This window comes from Poromitra crassiceps (genome assembly GCF_964638095.1).
Source record: "Poromitra crassiceps genome assembly, chromosome: 16".
Lineage (NCBI taxonomy): Eukaryota > Metazoa > Chordata > Actinopteri > Beryciformes > Melamphaidae > Poromitra > Poromitra crassiceps.
This window is the reverse complement of record NC_139645.1, coordinates 27,540,613-27,557,218: the sequence shown is the minus strand read 5'-3', so window position 1 is coordinate 27,557,218 and position 16,606 is coordinate 27,540,613. Positions and strand designations below refer to the sequence as shown.

The following is a 16,606-nucleotide window of genomic DNA, read 5'->3' as shown; positions in this document are numbered from 1 at the left end:
GAGCTCGTATGATGAGGAGATGAATCAAAATGGTTACCACCAATAAAGCCGAAGGGGAGCCGAGAACGAGTGCAGGAGAGCTAACGCAGGTGCCAGGTGTGGAGTGGGAGAGAAAGGTCCATAGCCCAAGTTGTGCACTGTCTGCACTGAGACTGTCGCAGTTATTACTTTTAGCTGCGTTGTTTACAACAATTTAAGCTCAAGATTGACTTGACATGTATTGATAAGATTGACTTGACATGTATTGATTAATCAATCATCAATCAATATATTAAAATAATTTGCTTCACATTTTACTCTGGCCTCTTATTTAAGTGTGTATTCTTCAACGTAATACCTTATCTACTTGAAATGTACTGAAAAAAATTGATATATATGGATATATGTGACACAAAAATGCGTTTTTTTTTTGGGCCGGTAAGAAATATGCTCGGCGGGTAGATTTTTTCCACCTACCCGCCACTGGCCGGTGGGTCAAAAAGTTAATTTCGTGCCCTGTCCTAGAGGTATAGTAAAATAGACACACATAATTTGCTGGCCTAACCTAGTTGGTTTGTGATTGTTCAGGCCTTCTAGTCAAGTAGGATGCATCTGATACATTTGGTAGTTTATTCCATGACAGCAAAACGTCACTAGTCCAGACCCTGTCCAGACCACTCATCCAGACCCTGTCCAGACCCTGTCCAGACCACTCATCCAGACCCTGTCTAGACCACTCGTCCAGACCCTTAGCACCACTCGTCCAGACCCTTAGCACCACTCGTCCAGACCCTTAGCACCACATTTGGCTCAGATGTAGCCCAATAAAAGGCTAATTAAGATCAAGCTACTTCAGTGCTGAAAACTATCGGGGCCAATCGGTGGCCCCAAATGGCCAAGTTAGGATCATTTCTAATCAATTAAATTGTAGTGAAATCAAATGATTCCTGGTTTTGCAGGAGCCCCTCTGGAACCTGGTGAAGCAGCCCTGGTAGCCCACTGTAACATGGTGGGAGGAGGCAGACTCTGCTCCATACAGAGTCGACTCAGGAGAACAGTGCAGAGTAGAGCAGCTTTTACATTGTGATGGTATTCTCACCTGCTGCTGTCCCGGCCTGGCCAGGTAGATGGCGCTGTGCTGGCAGGCATCGTCCAGACACACAGGGAGGAGGTGGTCCTGGTAGCCGTCACCATCTGACAGACAGACAGACAGACAGACAGAGAGTCAGGTATGGGGTTGTAGAGAAGGTGGGATTTGTTGTGGAGTTTGCTTTGTGTGTGCCGTTCCTGACAACAAAGGAACTGACTCCCTGTTGTGTCATCAGAGGAGCGCCTGCTTGTCTTCTAGAAGCGGATACCACATGCAGGCAGCACATCACTGTTCATGTCTTCATAATATCAGATACACATGCAGGCAGCACATCACTGTTCATGTCTTCATATTAATATCAGATACACATCCAGGCAGCACATCACTGTTCATGTCTTCATATTAATATCAGATACACATCCAGGCAGCACATCACTGTTCATGTCTTCATAATATCAGATACACATGCAGGCAGCACATCACTGTTCATGTCTTCATAATATCAGATACACATGCAGGCAGCACATCACTGTTCATGTCTTCATATTAATATCAGATACACATCCAGGCAGCACATCACTGTTCATGTCTTCATATTAATATCAGATACACATCCAGGCAGCACATCACTGTTCATGTCTTCATAATATCAGATACACATCCAGGCAGCACATCACTGTTCATGTCTTCATAATATCAGATACACATCCAGGCAGCACATCACTGTTCATGTCTTCATAATATCAGATACACATCCAGGCAGCACATCACTGTTCATGTCTTCATAATATCAGATACACATCCAGGCAGCACATCACTGTTCATGTCTTCATAATATCAGATACACATCCAGGCAGCACATCACTGTTCATGTCTTCATAATATCAGATACACATCCAGGCAGCACATCACTGTTCATGTCTTCATAATATCAGATACACATGCAGGCAGCACATCACTGTTCATGTCTTCATAATATCAGATACACATGCAGGCAGCACATCACTGTTCATGTCTTCATAATATCAGATACACATCCAGGCAGCACATCACTGTTCATGTCTTCATAATATCAGATACACATCCAGGCAGCACATCACTGTTCATGTCTTCATAATATCAGATACACATCCAGGCAGCACATCACTGTTCATGTCTTCATAATATCAGATACACATGCAGGCAGCACATCACTGTTCATGTCTTCATAATATCAGATACACATGCAGGCAGCACATCACTGTTCATGTCTTCATAATATCAGATACACATCCAGGCAGCACATCGCTGTTCATGTCTTCATAATATCAGATACACATCCAGGCAGCACATCACTGTTCATGTCTTCATAATATCAGATACACATCCAGGCAGCACATCACTGTTCATGTCTTCATAATATCAGATACACATCCAGGCAGCACATCACTGTTCATGTCTTCATAATATCAGATACACATCCAGGCAGCACATCACTGTTCATGTCTTCATAATATCAGATACACATCCAGGCAGCACATCACTGTTTATGTCTTCATAATATCAGATACACATCCAGGCAGCACATCACTGTTCATGTCTTCATAATATCAGATACACATGCAGGCAGCACATCACTGTTCATGTCTTCATAATATCAGATACACATCCAGGCAGCACATCACTGTTCATGTCTTCATAATATCAGATACACATCCAGGCAGCACATCGCTGTTCATGTCTTCATAATATCAGATACACATCCAGGCAGCACATCACTGTTCATGTCTTCATAATATCAGATACACATCCAGGCAGCACATCACTGTTCATGTCTTCATAATATCAGAAGACTTGAAGCCTCGTTTCCTCCCTTCACTGTCATCACTATTAATTATGATGACCATAATGCCACGCACACTTTATCTGACGTGCAAGCAGGGACCAATCAAAACAGCTCTTCTAAACCACTGCACTTCACTACGTTGGGCTTCAGACTCTATTTTACACACACAGACAGGCACGCACGCACACACACACACACACACACACACACACACACACCACACCAACTAGCACACACACACACACACACACACACACACACGCACACACACCAACTAGCATGCACACACACACACACCAACTAACACACACACACACACACACACCAACTAGCACACACACACACACAGACACACACACACACACCAACTAGCACACACACACACCCACACACCAACTAGCACACACACACACACACACACACACACACACACACACACACACACACCAACTAGCACACACACACACAGACACACACAGACACACACACACACCAACTAGCACACACACACACCCACACACCAACTAGCACACACACACACACACACACACACACACACACACACACACCAACTAGCACACACACACACACAGACACACACAGACACACACACACACCAACTAGCACACACACACACCCACACACCAACTAGCACACACACACACACACACACACACACACACACACACACACACCAACTAGCACACACACACACACAGACACACACAGACACACACACACACACACCAACTAGCACACACACACACCCACACACCAACTAGCACACACACACACAGACACACACAGACACACACACACACCCACACACCAACTAGCACACACACACACACACACACACACACACACACACACACACACACCAACTAGCACATACACACTTCACGCATGACAAAAAGCCCTCATTAAGTTGTGTTGAGTGAAACATAAATCATTTTGCACCACCTTCACGTCAAGAAGAACAAATACCATCGTGTTCAATTTGCTGTTCTCCACGTCTTCAGGTCTTCAACTCCGCAAAAACAAATCAGGTGTAGAAACAACGCTGACAGAAATAGAAACTCAAGAACAAACACATCTTCCTTTCAAACTATCAACTAGCGTAGATGAAATGTCACAGGTTTGAAGTGCAGAGTAGCAGAGATGCTTGTTACTGTACTTAAAGGATGGCTTTACCCATAATCAACAAACTTTGTGTCATTAATAATCTTGGTAATTATAAGCACATGGGCAGTGTTGACCTTCTCTCTGTGTTTTGCTCACGGAGATCTCCCATTTCCTCCTCTGCCAAAGCGCTCCATCATGTGACGCGTTTTACGTGACAACGCGTCACAACGGAGCTGCGGAAGTTCTGCTGGAGAGGCAGAATCTGCTCTGAGGGCGACTGTTATTGTTGTTTTTTTAAGTATAGAGACACTGCATGAAATAGGCCACGCCCATCACGGGGGAAAAGCTCCGTTCACTTCCACACACCAGCGTCATTTTCCTTGAATTAAACATAGCTAAAAGCTGTTGTGTGGTGGGGCTGCGCAGACAACAAATGTAAAAAATCGCCAGTTCAAGTTTTTTTGTACTCCCGAGCAAAACAAGGAAGCCATTGAGAATTGGCGAGAAGAAAAATGTGGATCTAGCTGTCAAGGAAGTAAGTTGTCAACGTCCGTATATACGATCTTTTTGTGCAACACGTGACCATGCACGTGACATAGGAGAACGCCAGGATTGGAGGGGGGGTTTCTGTTTTCCCCCGTCTTGGGTGTGGCTTCTGAATGATGACGCGTTACGCAGTGTCTCTATGTGCAGGAGAACCTTAACAAGCCTTAATTATTTACTGCTGGAGGCGGCGGAGTTTCTGCAGGTAGAGAATTCTCCATGAGGTAAACAGAGAGAGAAGGTAAACACTGGCCATGTGCTTATATTACCCAGATGATATATGATACAAAGTGGGTTGATTATTAGTAAAGCCATCATTTAAGTAGAATTGTCAGGTACAGTATCTATTCTTTCTTTACTATTTACTTTTCTGACAACTTCTTACTTTTACTCCCTACATTTGAACACAAACCTCTGTACTTTCTGCTCCTAACATTTTCAAAACAGGCTCGTTACTTCAGTTTTAACGCACGGCAGACAAAACGATGTCACGTTTGTTTGTCTCTCTCGTCGCCGTACAACTGCGCCCTCTCTACTGATTCTCTCTGTGTGCGTAATGAGGGAGTAGATGTTATTTTAAACATTTTAACAAGATCAATTAACTTTTTTTGTGGGAAGATTATATCACACACACATTATTAATCAAAGTAGAGTTTGTTTGAAATAAATCTTATTCAAAACATGTCTGGAGGGGATCTTTTATGTTGAATAGTTTTCGAATGATATTAATATGACGCGCGTTTCAGCTAGCTTTGCGCAGGAACAGCCGGTAGAAATACTTTTATACGATTGAGTACATTTCAATGTTTTACTTGAATAAATAAGTTGAATGAGTACTTCTAGTTTGACCAGAGTCCTTTTCTACACAGGTACATCTATACTTCTACAGTGTTTAAGTGGAGACTGTGTGTGCTATACTTCTACAGTGTTTAAGTGGAGACTGTGTTCTACAGTGTTTAAGTGGAGACTGTGTGTGCTATACTTCTACAGTGTTTAAGTAAAGACTGTGTGTGCTATTCTCATCTCTGCAGAGCAGTGTGCTGACATCCAGTGGAACCTGCTCAGGGAAGACGGAGCTCGCTCTGTGGAACTGCACTTTGGCGGTAAAAGCCTTCTTCCACATCACATGACAGGTGCTTGTACTATAATTGGCCGATTTTTTCTCCCCCCCGGTTCAATAATATGACTTATTTATAAAGCACAACTCCAGCCATATTTGACCCATTTATTTTATGTTTTCGCATCATTTTCCATCCATAAGAAAATCGATAAGCGATCGACCCATCGCTAAAATGGAAATGGCTCGAGAGTTGAGAGAGTCATTTTCTACACATCTTGCTTGGTCTTTACTAAAGGAAGCAAAAAGTACTGTTGTGAAAATGGAAGTTTAACAATGAAGCTAGACACCTTAGCTGTGAATATTCACACAACTCCCACACTCGTATGTTCAGAAAGAGCTATACGTCATCACTTCCAATTAAAATGCACTGTGGGACAGTACACAATAAGGGCTCTTTGTTTTCTAGGGAAGTCTGGAGTCAGTTAATAGGCCTTTTTCACAGCAGCCATTTTGTGTCTAAAAGGCAGGGTAAACACAAGTGCAACCAACACATTAATGAGAGCCCCAACACGGGTTCACCTAAATGGGTTAATGCTAATATGTTTAAAATACATACTATAGCATGCGCTAGGACGCGTCATCAGTGATGTTAACTGGGGTCGTAAGGTGTTTCGGGTCTGTCAACATCATACACCCTCGCCCAGTAGACCCAGTCGAGGCCGATTAAGACCCCGACCCGCGTCCCAGAAGCAGCCGCTACGGATCAGCCTTCCTACTCTGTCTGCAACGTTGCCCGCGGAAGGGTTGATCACGCCCAATCCGCTGTAATAGCGCTAGTGCTACACCGCTAGAGATGCTGCGATCAAGATTTTTCAATTCCGATCCGATTTCGATATTTTAGCTCAAAACCGATCCGATTCCGATCAAATTTCGATACCCGATTCGATACCGATTTCGATCCGATACCGATACAGCACATATTTAAGTCTCTCTATGCTGTCTGATAGCTAGCAGGCAACAAACATTTTTAGGGTTAGGTATGTATGTGTGTGCTTTGGTAATATAGTATGTAAACAATTTAGTTCATCTAATTCATTTGATGTAAAACTAAAACATAACAATCAAATTAGGGCTGGGCGATATGGCCTCTAAAGAATATTGCAATGTTTTTCGGCTATATCGCGATACACGATATATATCTCGATATTTTTGAAATCTCTCATAAATGCTCAATTTAACCCTTCAGGGTTCATACACATTTTGACCAATGGATTTCCATGACTTTATCATAAGTTCTTAACCTGTATTTTATGCACACCTGGGGTAAAAAAGAAGAAGAAAGAAAGGGCAAATGTTGTGAGCAAAGATGGATTTAATATTCCATAGCTCTGACCTAAGCAAATCTGACATCACTATTGTGATATAATATTTTTTTTAGTAAAGTGTATCACTCAATAGTCATTACAAAAAATAATGGCTTTTATAGAACCGAAAGCCTAGCTGCTTAGTCTGCAGATAAAACATAAAAAAATACATTTAGACTCTTATTGGCATGACGGCAACATATAAGCGGTCTGAATTTTGCATGGGGCCAGTTCTATAGTGAGGCATGGAAAGCCTCACTATACGCCATCTGTGTCGTTTCACTTTTGACTGAAAAATGATGCCTGTAGTCTAGATTAAAGAAAATACATGTATGTGATGTTGACAATTATGTAGGCTATGTGCGCATTCGTTTTCCTTATAGATCATGAGTGCTCCGCAGCTAGCTACGTAGCTTGCATGTAACGTTAACGTTAGTTGATTTTGGAGACACAAACCCTGGACGTTACATTTTGAGTAGGCTAATGCATGAGGTTCTCTATGGTTTACGCCAGCTCTGGGAGTATGAAATGCTTTAAATGCGGGGGTTTTGGTCACAACAAGCTTGTGGAGCGCTTCCCTGCAACTAGATAGCCTAACCAGCTAGCTAACGTTAGCCCCGTTAGCCATCATCACAACAACTAACGTTAACGCCAAAACAAATCCGCTGCCTCATCCCCACGTTTGGTTTAGCGTAACGCCAGCTCAGACTTTCCCCTAATCTCAGAAACCTTGCGGGACATGTCTTGCAAATTGCAATAGTGGTTGTTTCTGTCAGCCACACTGGGGGCAGCCATGTTTTGCCAGTCTATGGTGCGGACGCGTGATTTCGAATCGCACATAGGTTAAGGACGGGTGTGTCTGACGTTTTGGCCCTGGCCTCTGTGTGCTGCTGCTGCTGCTGCTGCATGCTGGATAGAAATCCTGGAGCGGAGTCATGGAATGGAGTGCTTATATCGAAGCCTTGGATCGGTCATTTTCGCTGGAATCCGATCCGATCCGATCCATGTTTTTTGGCTGATATCGCGCCGATATCCGATCACATGATCGGATCGCAGCATCTCTATACACCGCAGCATTGAAAGACCCTTCGGTGCATGGAGGGTCTAAGACCCTGTGTGGGTGACTCCAGGCCGGGCTCCTCCTTCGTCTCACCAGAACCTCCCGGGCAAAGGCATCCAGAGGCAGAGAGGACGCCTCAAGAAGGCCTGTGCGCTGCACGTCATTCACCTGCGCCGAGCACCTCGCTCTAGCCTGATACAATACAATACATATAGCTGGCAGGAAATAAACTGTTGCTCAGCTCAACTCAACTGTTGCCTAGCAACACAATTCTGTGAAAACCCTCTATACTACATATTTCAATTGACATGGAGCTGTACTTTGTAAAGGTGTTGTGAAGAGACACCATTTGAGTTGGTGTCAAATTGTGCTTGTCGAACACTTTAGTCTTCTAGTCTCACACTTCCAATGCTAAAGCTGTTCCAAAGCAGCAGCATGCAGAGCGCTGGCTGGATGCACCATTGGCTCGTGGTTTGTCAAAATGTGATGAGGAATGTCAGAGATACTGCAAGTGACACACGAGCAGAAGGAAACCCATCCATATAGTCCTGCTCATTTCATCATGAGGGACCAAAATAACCGAGGACAAAAGGGTGTCTGGGTACTGTAGTCTTCTAGAGGTAAAAGCACGCTCCAACCACCGCTCTGGGGACAGAGCTGTATTGCTAGGGAACCCTACTGTAGCTTAACTCATTCTCTGCCAGGGTCATTTCGGTCTGTGTGCTCCCAGTGCCAGGATTTTGAGCATATTTCCTGATCTTCCAGGACCCACAGAATATTCTGTGCTAGGAATAAAATTACACAACATATCTCACAATAAAGCAGAGACTCTCTTCTTACCCCCTTGTAAAAAACTGAAACTCGACCATGTTTCCTTGTTTAGTTACAAGCAGTGGAAGTTAGCTTGTTTTCACTGAAAATGCCCTCCTTTGTAACAGAAATAGGAGAAAAAGAGGTTTTTAGTGAACGACACCGTTTCAAGCAGAACTCTCTTTTGAGCCTTTTATTTTTTGCCTCAGTGACACATCAGACATATACAGTATTTGTTTTCCCAAAAAAATAAAAATAAAAATAAAAATAAAAAAGTTTTTACTGACTTTTACTTCCTGGAACTTATTTACCAGATAGTCCAAGACTGGACGGACCAAATGAACCCTTATGCTCGCTCGCTCGCTCGCTCTCTGTTTACTGCTAAACGGGTGACTATACTATAAATACTAAACGTGATTTAGCGGGTTCCTTTCATCAGTTTGACTTGAAACAATGTCACAGGCTGGGAAAGGGTCTGATCTAATGTAAACAAGCAAAACATGAAAGTACGTCCGAGTACGTCCTTGGCACAGAACTCCATTGTTAAAAGTACGTCCGCGTACGTCTTTGGCAGAGAATGAGTTAACGTAGGTTATTTCCTCCTCAGCTATTGTATTAGCAAACACTGCAACAGGAGTTAAAACCGTCTATACTAGCATGATCCTCCCACGCGCTATGTCCTGCCGGTGAAACACCTCGCTGTCAGGTGAAAAGAAGCGGATGGCGACTGCACAAGTATCGGAGGAAGCATGGTGCTAGTCTACAACTCTCCCCCAGATTGGCAGAGGGGGTGGAGCAACGACCGGGACAGCAGAGGGATTGGACAAGCATAATTGGGAGAAAAGGGGTGGAAAATAATCATAATAATAATCATCATCATCATCATCATCATCATCATCATCATAATGTAATAATAATCATAATAATAATAATAATAATAATAATAATAATAATAATAATAAAACAGAAAAATATTCATAAAATATTGCAATCTATGAGGTCATATGGAATATGGGCCCGAGCCTACCCTGGACTACGAGGTGAAACTATTTTCATCGGCCAGTTCATCTGACTCCATCTCAAGGGGCAAAGTGTAACACTCCCAAACAGATGTTCTACCAGATGAACATCTGGGCTGTGAGGAGCAGAGAGAACAAGCAGGGGAGGAGGGGAGGTGGACCAGGGACTGTCTGAAGAGAGGAGGAGGGGAGGTGGGCCAGGACTGTCTGAAGAGAGGAGGAGGGGAGGTGGACCAGGACTGTCTGAAGAGAGGAGGAGGGGAGGTGGACCAGGACTGTCTGAAGAGAGGAGGAGGGGAGGTGGACCAGGACTGTCTGAAGAGAGGAGGAGGGGAGGTGGGCCAGGACTGTCTGAAGAGAGGAGGAGGGGAGGTGGGCCAGGACTGTCTGAAGAGAGGAGGAGGGGAGGTGGACCAGGACTGTCTGAAGAGAGGAGGAGGGGAGGTGGACCAGGGACTGTCTGAAGAGAGGAGGAGGGGAGGTGGGCCAGGACTGTCTGAAGAGAGGAGGAGGCGAGGTGGACCAGGACTGTCTGAAGAGAGGAGGAGGGAGGTGGACCAGGACTGTCTGAAGAGAGGAGGAGGGGAGGTGGACCAGGACTGTCTGAAGAGAGGAGGAGGGGAGGTGGACCAGGGACTGTCTGAAGAGAGGAGGGAGGGGAGGTGACCAGGACTGTCTGAAGAGAGGAGGAGGGGAGGTGGACCAGGACTGTCTGAAGAGAGGAGGAGGGGAGGTGGACCAGGACTGTCTGAAGAGAGGAGGAGGGGAGGTGGACCAGGGACTGCCTGAAGAGAGGAGGAGGGGAGGTGGACCAGGACTGTCTGAAGAGAGGAGGGGAGGTGGACCAGGACTGTCTGAAGAGAGGAGGAGGGGAGGTGGACCAGGACTGTCTGAAGAGAGGAGGAGGGGAGGTGGACCAGGGACTGTCTGAAGAGAGAGGAGGGAAGTGGACCAGGGACTGTCTGAAGAGAGGAGGAGGGAGGTGGACCAGGACTGTCTGAAGAGAGGAGGAGGGGAGGTGGGCCAGGACTGTCTGAAGAGAGGAGGAGGGGAGGTGGACCAGGACTGCCTGAAGAGAGGAGGAGGGGAGGTGGACCAGGACTGTCTGAAGAGAGGAGGAGGGGAGGTGGACCAGGACTGTCTGAAGAGAGGAGGAGGGGAGGTGGACCAGGACTGTCTGAAGAGAGGAGGAGGGGAGGTGGACCAGGGACTGTCTGAAGAGAGGAGGAGGGGAAGTGGACCAGGGACTGTCTGAAGAGAGGAGGAGGGGAGGTGGACCAGGACTGTCTGAAGAGAGGAGGAGGGGAGGTGGGCCAGGACTGTCTGAAGAGAGGAGGAGGGGAGGTGACCAGGGACTGTCTGAAGAGAGGAGGAGGGGAGGTGGACCAGGACTGTCTGAAGAGAGGAGGAGGGGAGGTGGACCAGGACTGTCTGAAGAGAGGAGGGGAGGTGGGCCAGGACTGTCTGAAGAGAGGAGGAGGGGAGGTGGACCAGGACTGTCTGAAGAGAGGAGGAGGGAGGTGGGCCAGGACTGTCTGAAGAGAGGAGGAGGGGAGGGTGGACCAGGACTGTCTGAAGAGAGGAGGAGGGGAGGTGGACCAGGACTGTCTGAAGAGAGGAGGAGGGGAGGTGGACCAGGACTGTCTGAAGAGAGGAGGAGGGGAGGTGGACCAGGACTGTCTGAAGAGAGGAGGAGGGGAGGTGGACCAGGACTGTCTGAAGAGAGGAGGAGGGAGGTGGACCAGGACTGTCTGAAGAGAGGAGGAGGGGAGGTGGACCAGGACTGTCTGAAGAGAGGAGGAGGGGAGGTGGACCAGGACTGTCTGAAGAGAGGAGGAGGGGAGGTGGACCAGGGACTGTCTGAAGAGAGGAGGAGGGAGGTGGACCAGGACTGTCTGAAGAGAGGAGGAGGGGAGGTGGACCAGGGACTGTCTGAAGAGAGGAGGAGGGGAGGTGGACCAGGACTGTCTGAAGAGAGGAGGAGGGGAGGTGGACCAGGGACTGTCTGAAGAGAGAAGGAGGGGAGGTGGACCAGGACTGTCTGAAGAGAGGAGGAGGGGAGGTGACCAGGGACTGTCTGAAGAGAGGAGGAGGGGAGGTGGACCAGGACTGTCTGAAGAGAGGAGGAGGGGAGGTGGACCAGGACTGTCTGAAGAGAGGAGGAGGGGAGGTACGCCAGGACTGTCTGAAGAGAGGAGGAGGGGAGGTACGCCAGGGACTGTCTGAAGAGAGGAGGAGGGGAGGTGGACCAGGGACTGTCTGAAGAGAGGAGGAGGGGAGGTGGACCAGGACTGTCTGAAGAGAGGAGGAGGGAGGTGGACCAGGACTGTCTGAAGAGAGGAGGAGGGGAGGTACGCGAGGGACTGTCTGAAGAGAGGAGGAGGGGAGGTGGACCAGGGACTGTCTGAAGAGAGGAGGAGGGGAGGTGGACCAGGACTGTCTGAAGAGAGGAGGAGGGGAGGTGGACAGGGACTGTCTGAAGAGAGGAGGAGGGGAGGTGGACCAGGACTGTCTGAAGAGAGGAGGAGGGGAGGTGGACCAGGACTGTCTGAAGAGAGGAGGAGGGGAGGTGGACCAGGGACTGTCTGAAGAGAGGAGGAGGGGAGGTGGACCAGGACTGTCTGAAGAGAGGAGGAGGGGAGGTGGACCAGGGACTGTCCTGAAGAGAGGAGGAGGGGAGGTGGACCAGGACTGTCTGAAGAGAGGAGGAGGGGAGGTGGACCAGGACTGTCTGAAGAGAGGAGGAGGGGAGGTACGCCAGGACTGTCTGAGAGAGAGGAGGAGGGGAGGTACGCCAGGGACTGTCTGAAGAGAGGAGGAGGGGAGGTGGACCAGGGACTGTCTGAAGAGAGGAGGAGGGGAGGTGGACCAGGACTGTCTGAAGAGAGGAGGAGGGGAGGTGGACCAGGACTGTCTGAAGAGAGGAGGAGGGGAGGTACGCCAGGACTGTCTGAAGAGAGGAGGAGGGGAGGTGGACCAGGACTGTCTGAAGAGAGGAGGAGGGGAGGTGGACCAGGGACTGTCTGAAGAGAGGAGGAGGGGAGGTGGACCAGGTACTGTCTGAAGAGAGGAGGAGGGGAGGTGACCAGGGACTGTCTGAAGAGAGGAGGAGGGGAGGTGGACCAGGACTGTCTGAAGAGAGGAGGAGGGGAGGTGGACCAGGACTGTCTGAAGAGAGGAGGGGAGGTGGACCAGGACTGTCTGAAGAGAGGAGGAGGGGAGGTGGACCAGGACTGTCTGAAGAGAGGAGGAGGGGAGGTGGACCAGGACTGTCTGAAGAGAGGAGGGGGGAGGTGGACCAGGACTGTCTGAAGAGAGGAGGAGGGGAGGTGAACCAGGACTGTCTGAAGAGAGGAGGGGGAGGTGGACCAGGACTGTCTGAAGAGAGGAGGAGGGGGAGGTGAACCAGGACTGTCTGAAGAGAGGAGGGGGGAGGTGGACCAGGACTGTCTGAAGAGAGGAGGAGGGAGGTGAACCAGGGACTGTCTGAAGAGAGGAGGAGGGGAGGTGGACCAGGGACTGTCTGAAGAGAGGAGGAGGGGAGGTACGCCAGGACTGTCTGAAGAGAGGAGGAGGGGAGGTACGCCAGGACTGTCTGAAGAGAGGAGGAGGGGAGGTGGACCAGGACTGTCTGAAGAGAGGAGGAGGGAGGTGGACCAGGACTGTCTGAAGAGAGGAGGAGGGGAGGTGGACCAGGGACTGTCTGAAGAGAGGAACATAGCCATCTCAACGTTTCTTCATGTAGTCTTAAAATGCAAAATCAACTTGTTTGAAGAATGTGGCTGAATCTTGTGCGAGTAGAGTATTTGAATTAGGCATGGCTGGATTCTTCTGATATTCTGCCAGGCGTATCTGCTGATACCCAGCCAATAAGAACCGGGAAGGCCTACAGCAGTTGATGTTTGAAACGATTCTATTCATTGTATTAAATAGAGCAGACATGTTGGTGAAGAGCCTGATTGTAGAAAATCGGTGTCTTCTCTAAATGATGTTTAAAGACGTACTGAGGAGGATTTGACTGGTCGGGAGAAATGCCAGGCAGACGAGGCTCGTTCCAAAACGTCCGGCTTTAAGATGGGGTCAAAAGTGAGGCGGAGTCTGTTTTCTGTTGGAAGGTAGCTGCCGGTTAGCTTAGCTATCAAACTATCTACTACAAAAAAGCTACACACTAGCTGTGACCAGAACTCCAGTCACTCTGTATTAAGAGTTCAGGAATGCCACTAGGAGAGCCCGAAAGAAAATCTAATCTGAATCGATTCTCAATATATTTTTTTTACCTTTTGTCTTAGGCAGGTTTGCCTTTGTGTGTTTACATTATTGCAATCAGTTGGTAAAACTTTTTCAGATATAAAAACGACATAATCTTACTCACTTTATTCTGCTTTCATGCCATCATTTGCTACACCACCTTTCTTAGCACACAGCAGGGTGGAGTAGATCCTGAAATCCTCCTACAGTATGTATTGAATCCAGAATCGATTTTGAAACGAAAATCGATTTTGACTTGAAACGTGACGCCAGGAATTGAAATCCGATGGAGATTGAGATAGCCAAAGACTCAGAGCCCTAACTGCCACCGCAGGCAGCGTGGATTTGAGGTATAAACGGTTTTAACTTGACAACATAAACATTCTAAATTGCCCGTAGCTTTACTTCCTGTTGCAGTGTTTGCTAATACAATAGCTGACAGAAAATAAGCTGGGTTTCAAATGAAGCAATACGCCCCAAGAGGCCGTGCTTTACAGTGCAACAGCCAAGAGGTGTCCACGGCAGGCCCGCAATGCAAACCACAGCCTCCAGGGGGTGTAGTGGTCCTTCGCGGAGGCTTCAGACTGGCCCCGTGGAAGTGGGTAGAGACGCAAAGCCGTCTGAAAAATAAATGGGTATACGCCGTCTACCCTGCACGACACCAATCACAGCCTCACACAATCCAGTGAAAAGCGTCTATGCAAGGAGTGAATCAGCAGTGGGTTTGGTTGCCAAATGGCTGAGAAAACACAGGCAGAAGGCAGCTCTCTGCACACACAGCTGCCATACACACACACACACACACACACACAGCTGACACACACCACCGATGAGCCACTGAGTACCATCACTTTTGGATGAGTTCATACTATTTCAGGGGGGGGGGGGGTGGGGGGGGGGGGACTAGATACTAGGGATGTCGCCGACACGCCCCCGACACGCCCCGTGCGATGACGTCATAATCGCCGTGCGCCCTATGCGCTTGGCTGGGCGCAACGAGTATGCCACAAGCTTTACTCCTGAGAAAAGAACTTTACTGGATATACACACTGGATACCCTCACCCCTAGATGTCTCAATGAGGATTTCAGCATTAAGCCTTTTCTTTGATTCTCTTGGTCTTGTGGAGATATTTACATCTGTCATGATTTTTCTATTCACATGTTTCTATTGTGTGCTGCTGCTGCTGCTATGCTTAACTCTAATCTGATGTAGTCTCCTGTGCTGCTCCTTATAATTCTAATGTTGCTTATTTCTTATAGTGAGAGCTTTCTGGATATAATTCCTTGATACATTATTTAGGGTCATCCTTTCAAATATAGAGACGCCTATTAGACCTAGCCAGTTGTAGCGTATGACGGCCTTTTGGCCTGATATTCTGTATGTTCTGTGCCCTAGGGGTCTGACCTATATTGAGTGTAATATAGCTGTATATACTTGATGTTTGTGTAAACATGTTGTTGTATTGTCAAATTGTATTTTCTAAATGTAACTTCTTCCGGGATCATGTGACATGTCACATGACCTGGCCACGGGTATTTAAACATGGCGTCCTGTCTATGTCTTCATGTGTGAGGAAGAGCGTGTGCGCCCGAAACGTCACTCCCTCTGTTTGCTGATGGCTAAATAAAAGGTCAACCGGAGCTCAGTGTGCGGAACTTCTTTCTTTTTACACCCCGTGAAAAAGGGTCCATTGGCTTGACCCTGGCTGATGGAAGCACACCTGATTTGATTTGGGTTTTTGTGATTTTTCAAAAGTTTGCTGAAAATTGCTCCAAGGCACACGCACGCGCACGCACACACACACGCACGCACGCACGGGCACACACACACACACGCACGCACGCACGCACGCACGCACGCACACACACACACACACACACACACACACACACACACACACACACACACACACACACACACACACAATGATCAACCTTCTAACTCAGCCAGTTTTCAATGTAATGTTCAGCATCATATATAGGTAAGACACACAGTGATGAGTGGATGTCTGGCCCCTGCAGTGTGCTTCATGTGGGATATAGTGTTTTAAAGGGAGACTTTAATCTGGGTAACATAAGCAGATGGGCAGTGTTTACTTTCTCTATTCACCACGCCCACTTTTACTCTCTTCCGCGTTACACGCAATTGTATTTGTTCTTCCGTTCAGCGCTAGTTGGCGGCTAATTTCAAACAAAACGTCACTATAATAATGAATGAAGTTTGGCAACATTCAGAATTAAGCTACACTGCGGCCAACTTCAGTGACATCTTCATAGCGTTACTGCTGCGAGGAGCCGATGGCTGTACCCGGTCGCATTTAACGTTAGTTACAAAAGCACGTCGACAGTGTTTTCTCACTGCCAGTAGCCTAACTACAGTAGGGTTTGACAGATAGCTAGTCTGACCGGTGTCAGCACAGCCAGCGCTCGCGGTCCTCGCTGCTCGTTAAAGATTTCCAAATAGGCGTTATTCTGATAAACT

The 16,606-nt window shown here is 47.6% G+C and overlaps 1 protein-coding gene across 1 annotated transcript in view; it reads right to left on the bottom strand.

Moving 5' to 3' along the window:
• itfg1 (integrin alpha FG-GAP repeat containing 1) overlaps window positions 1-16,606 on the bottom strand; it is a 318,962-nt gene that overhangs the window by 187,262 nt on the left and 115,094 nt on the right. The window contains exon 9 of the mRNA XM_083653071.1: window positions 1,079-1,173. Within this exon, the coding sequence (XP_083509197.1) occupies window positions 1,079-1,173 (95 nt within the window). The remainder of the gene's footprint in view (window positions 1-1,078; window positions 1,174-16,606) is intronic.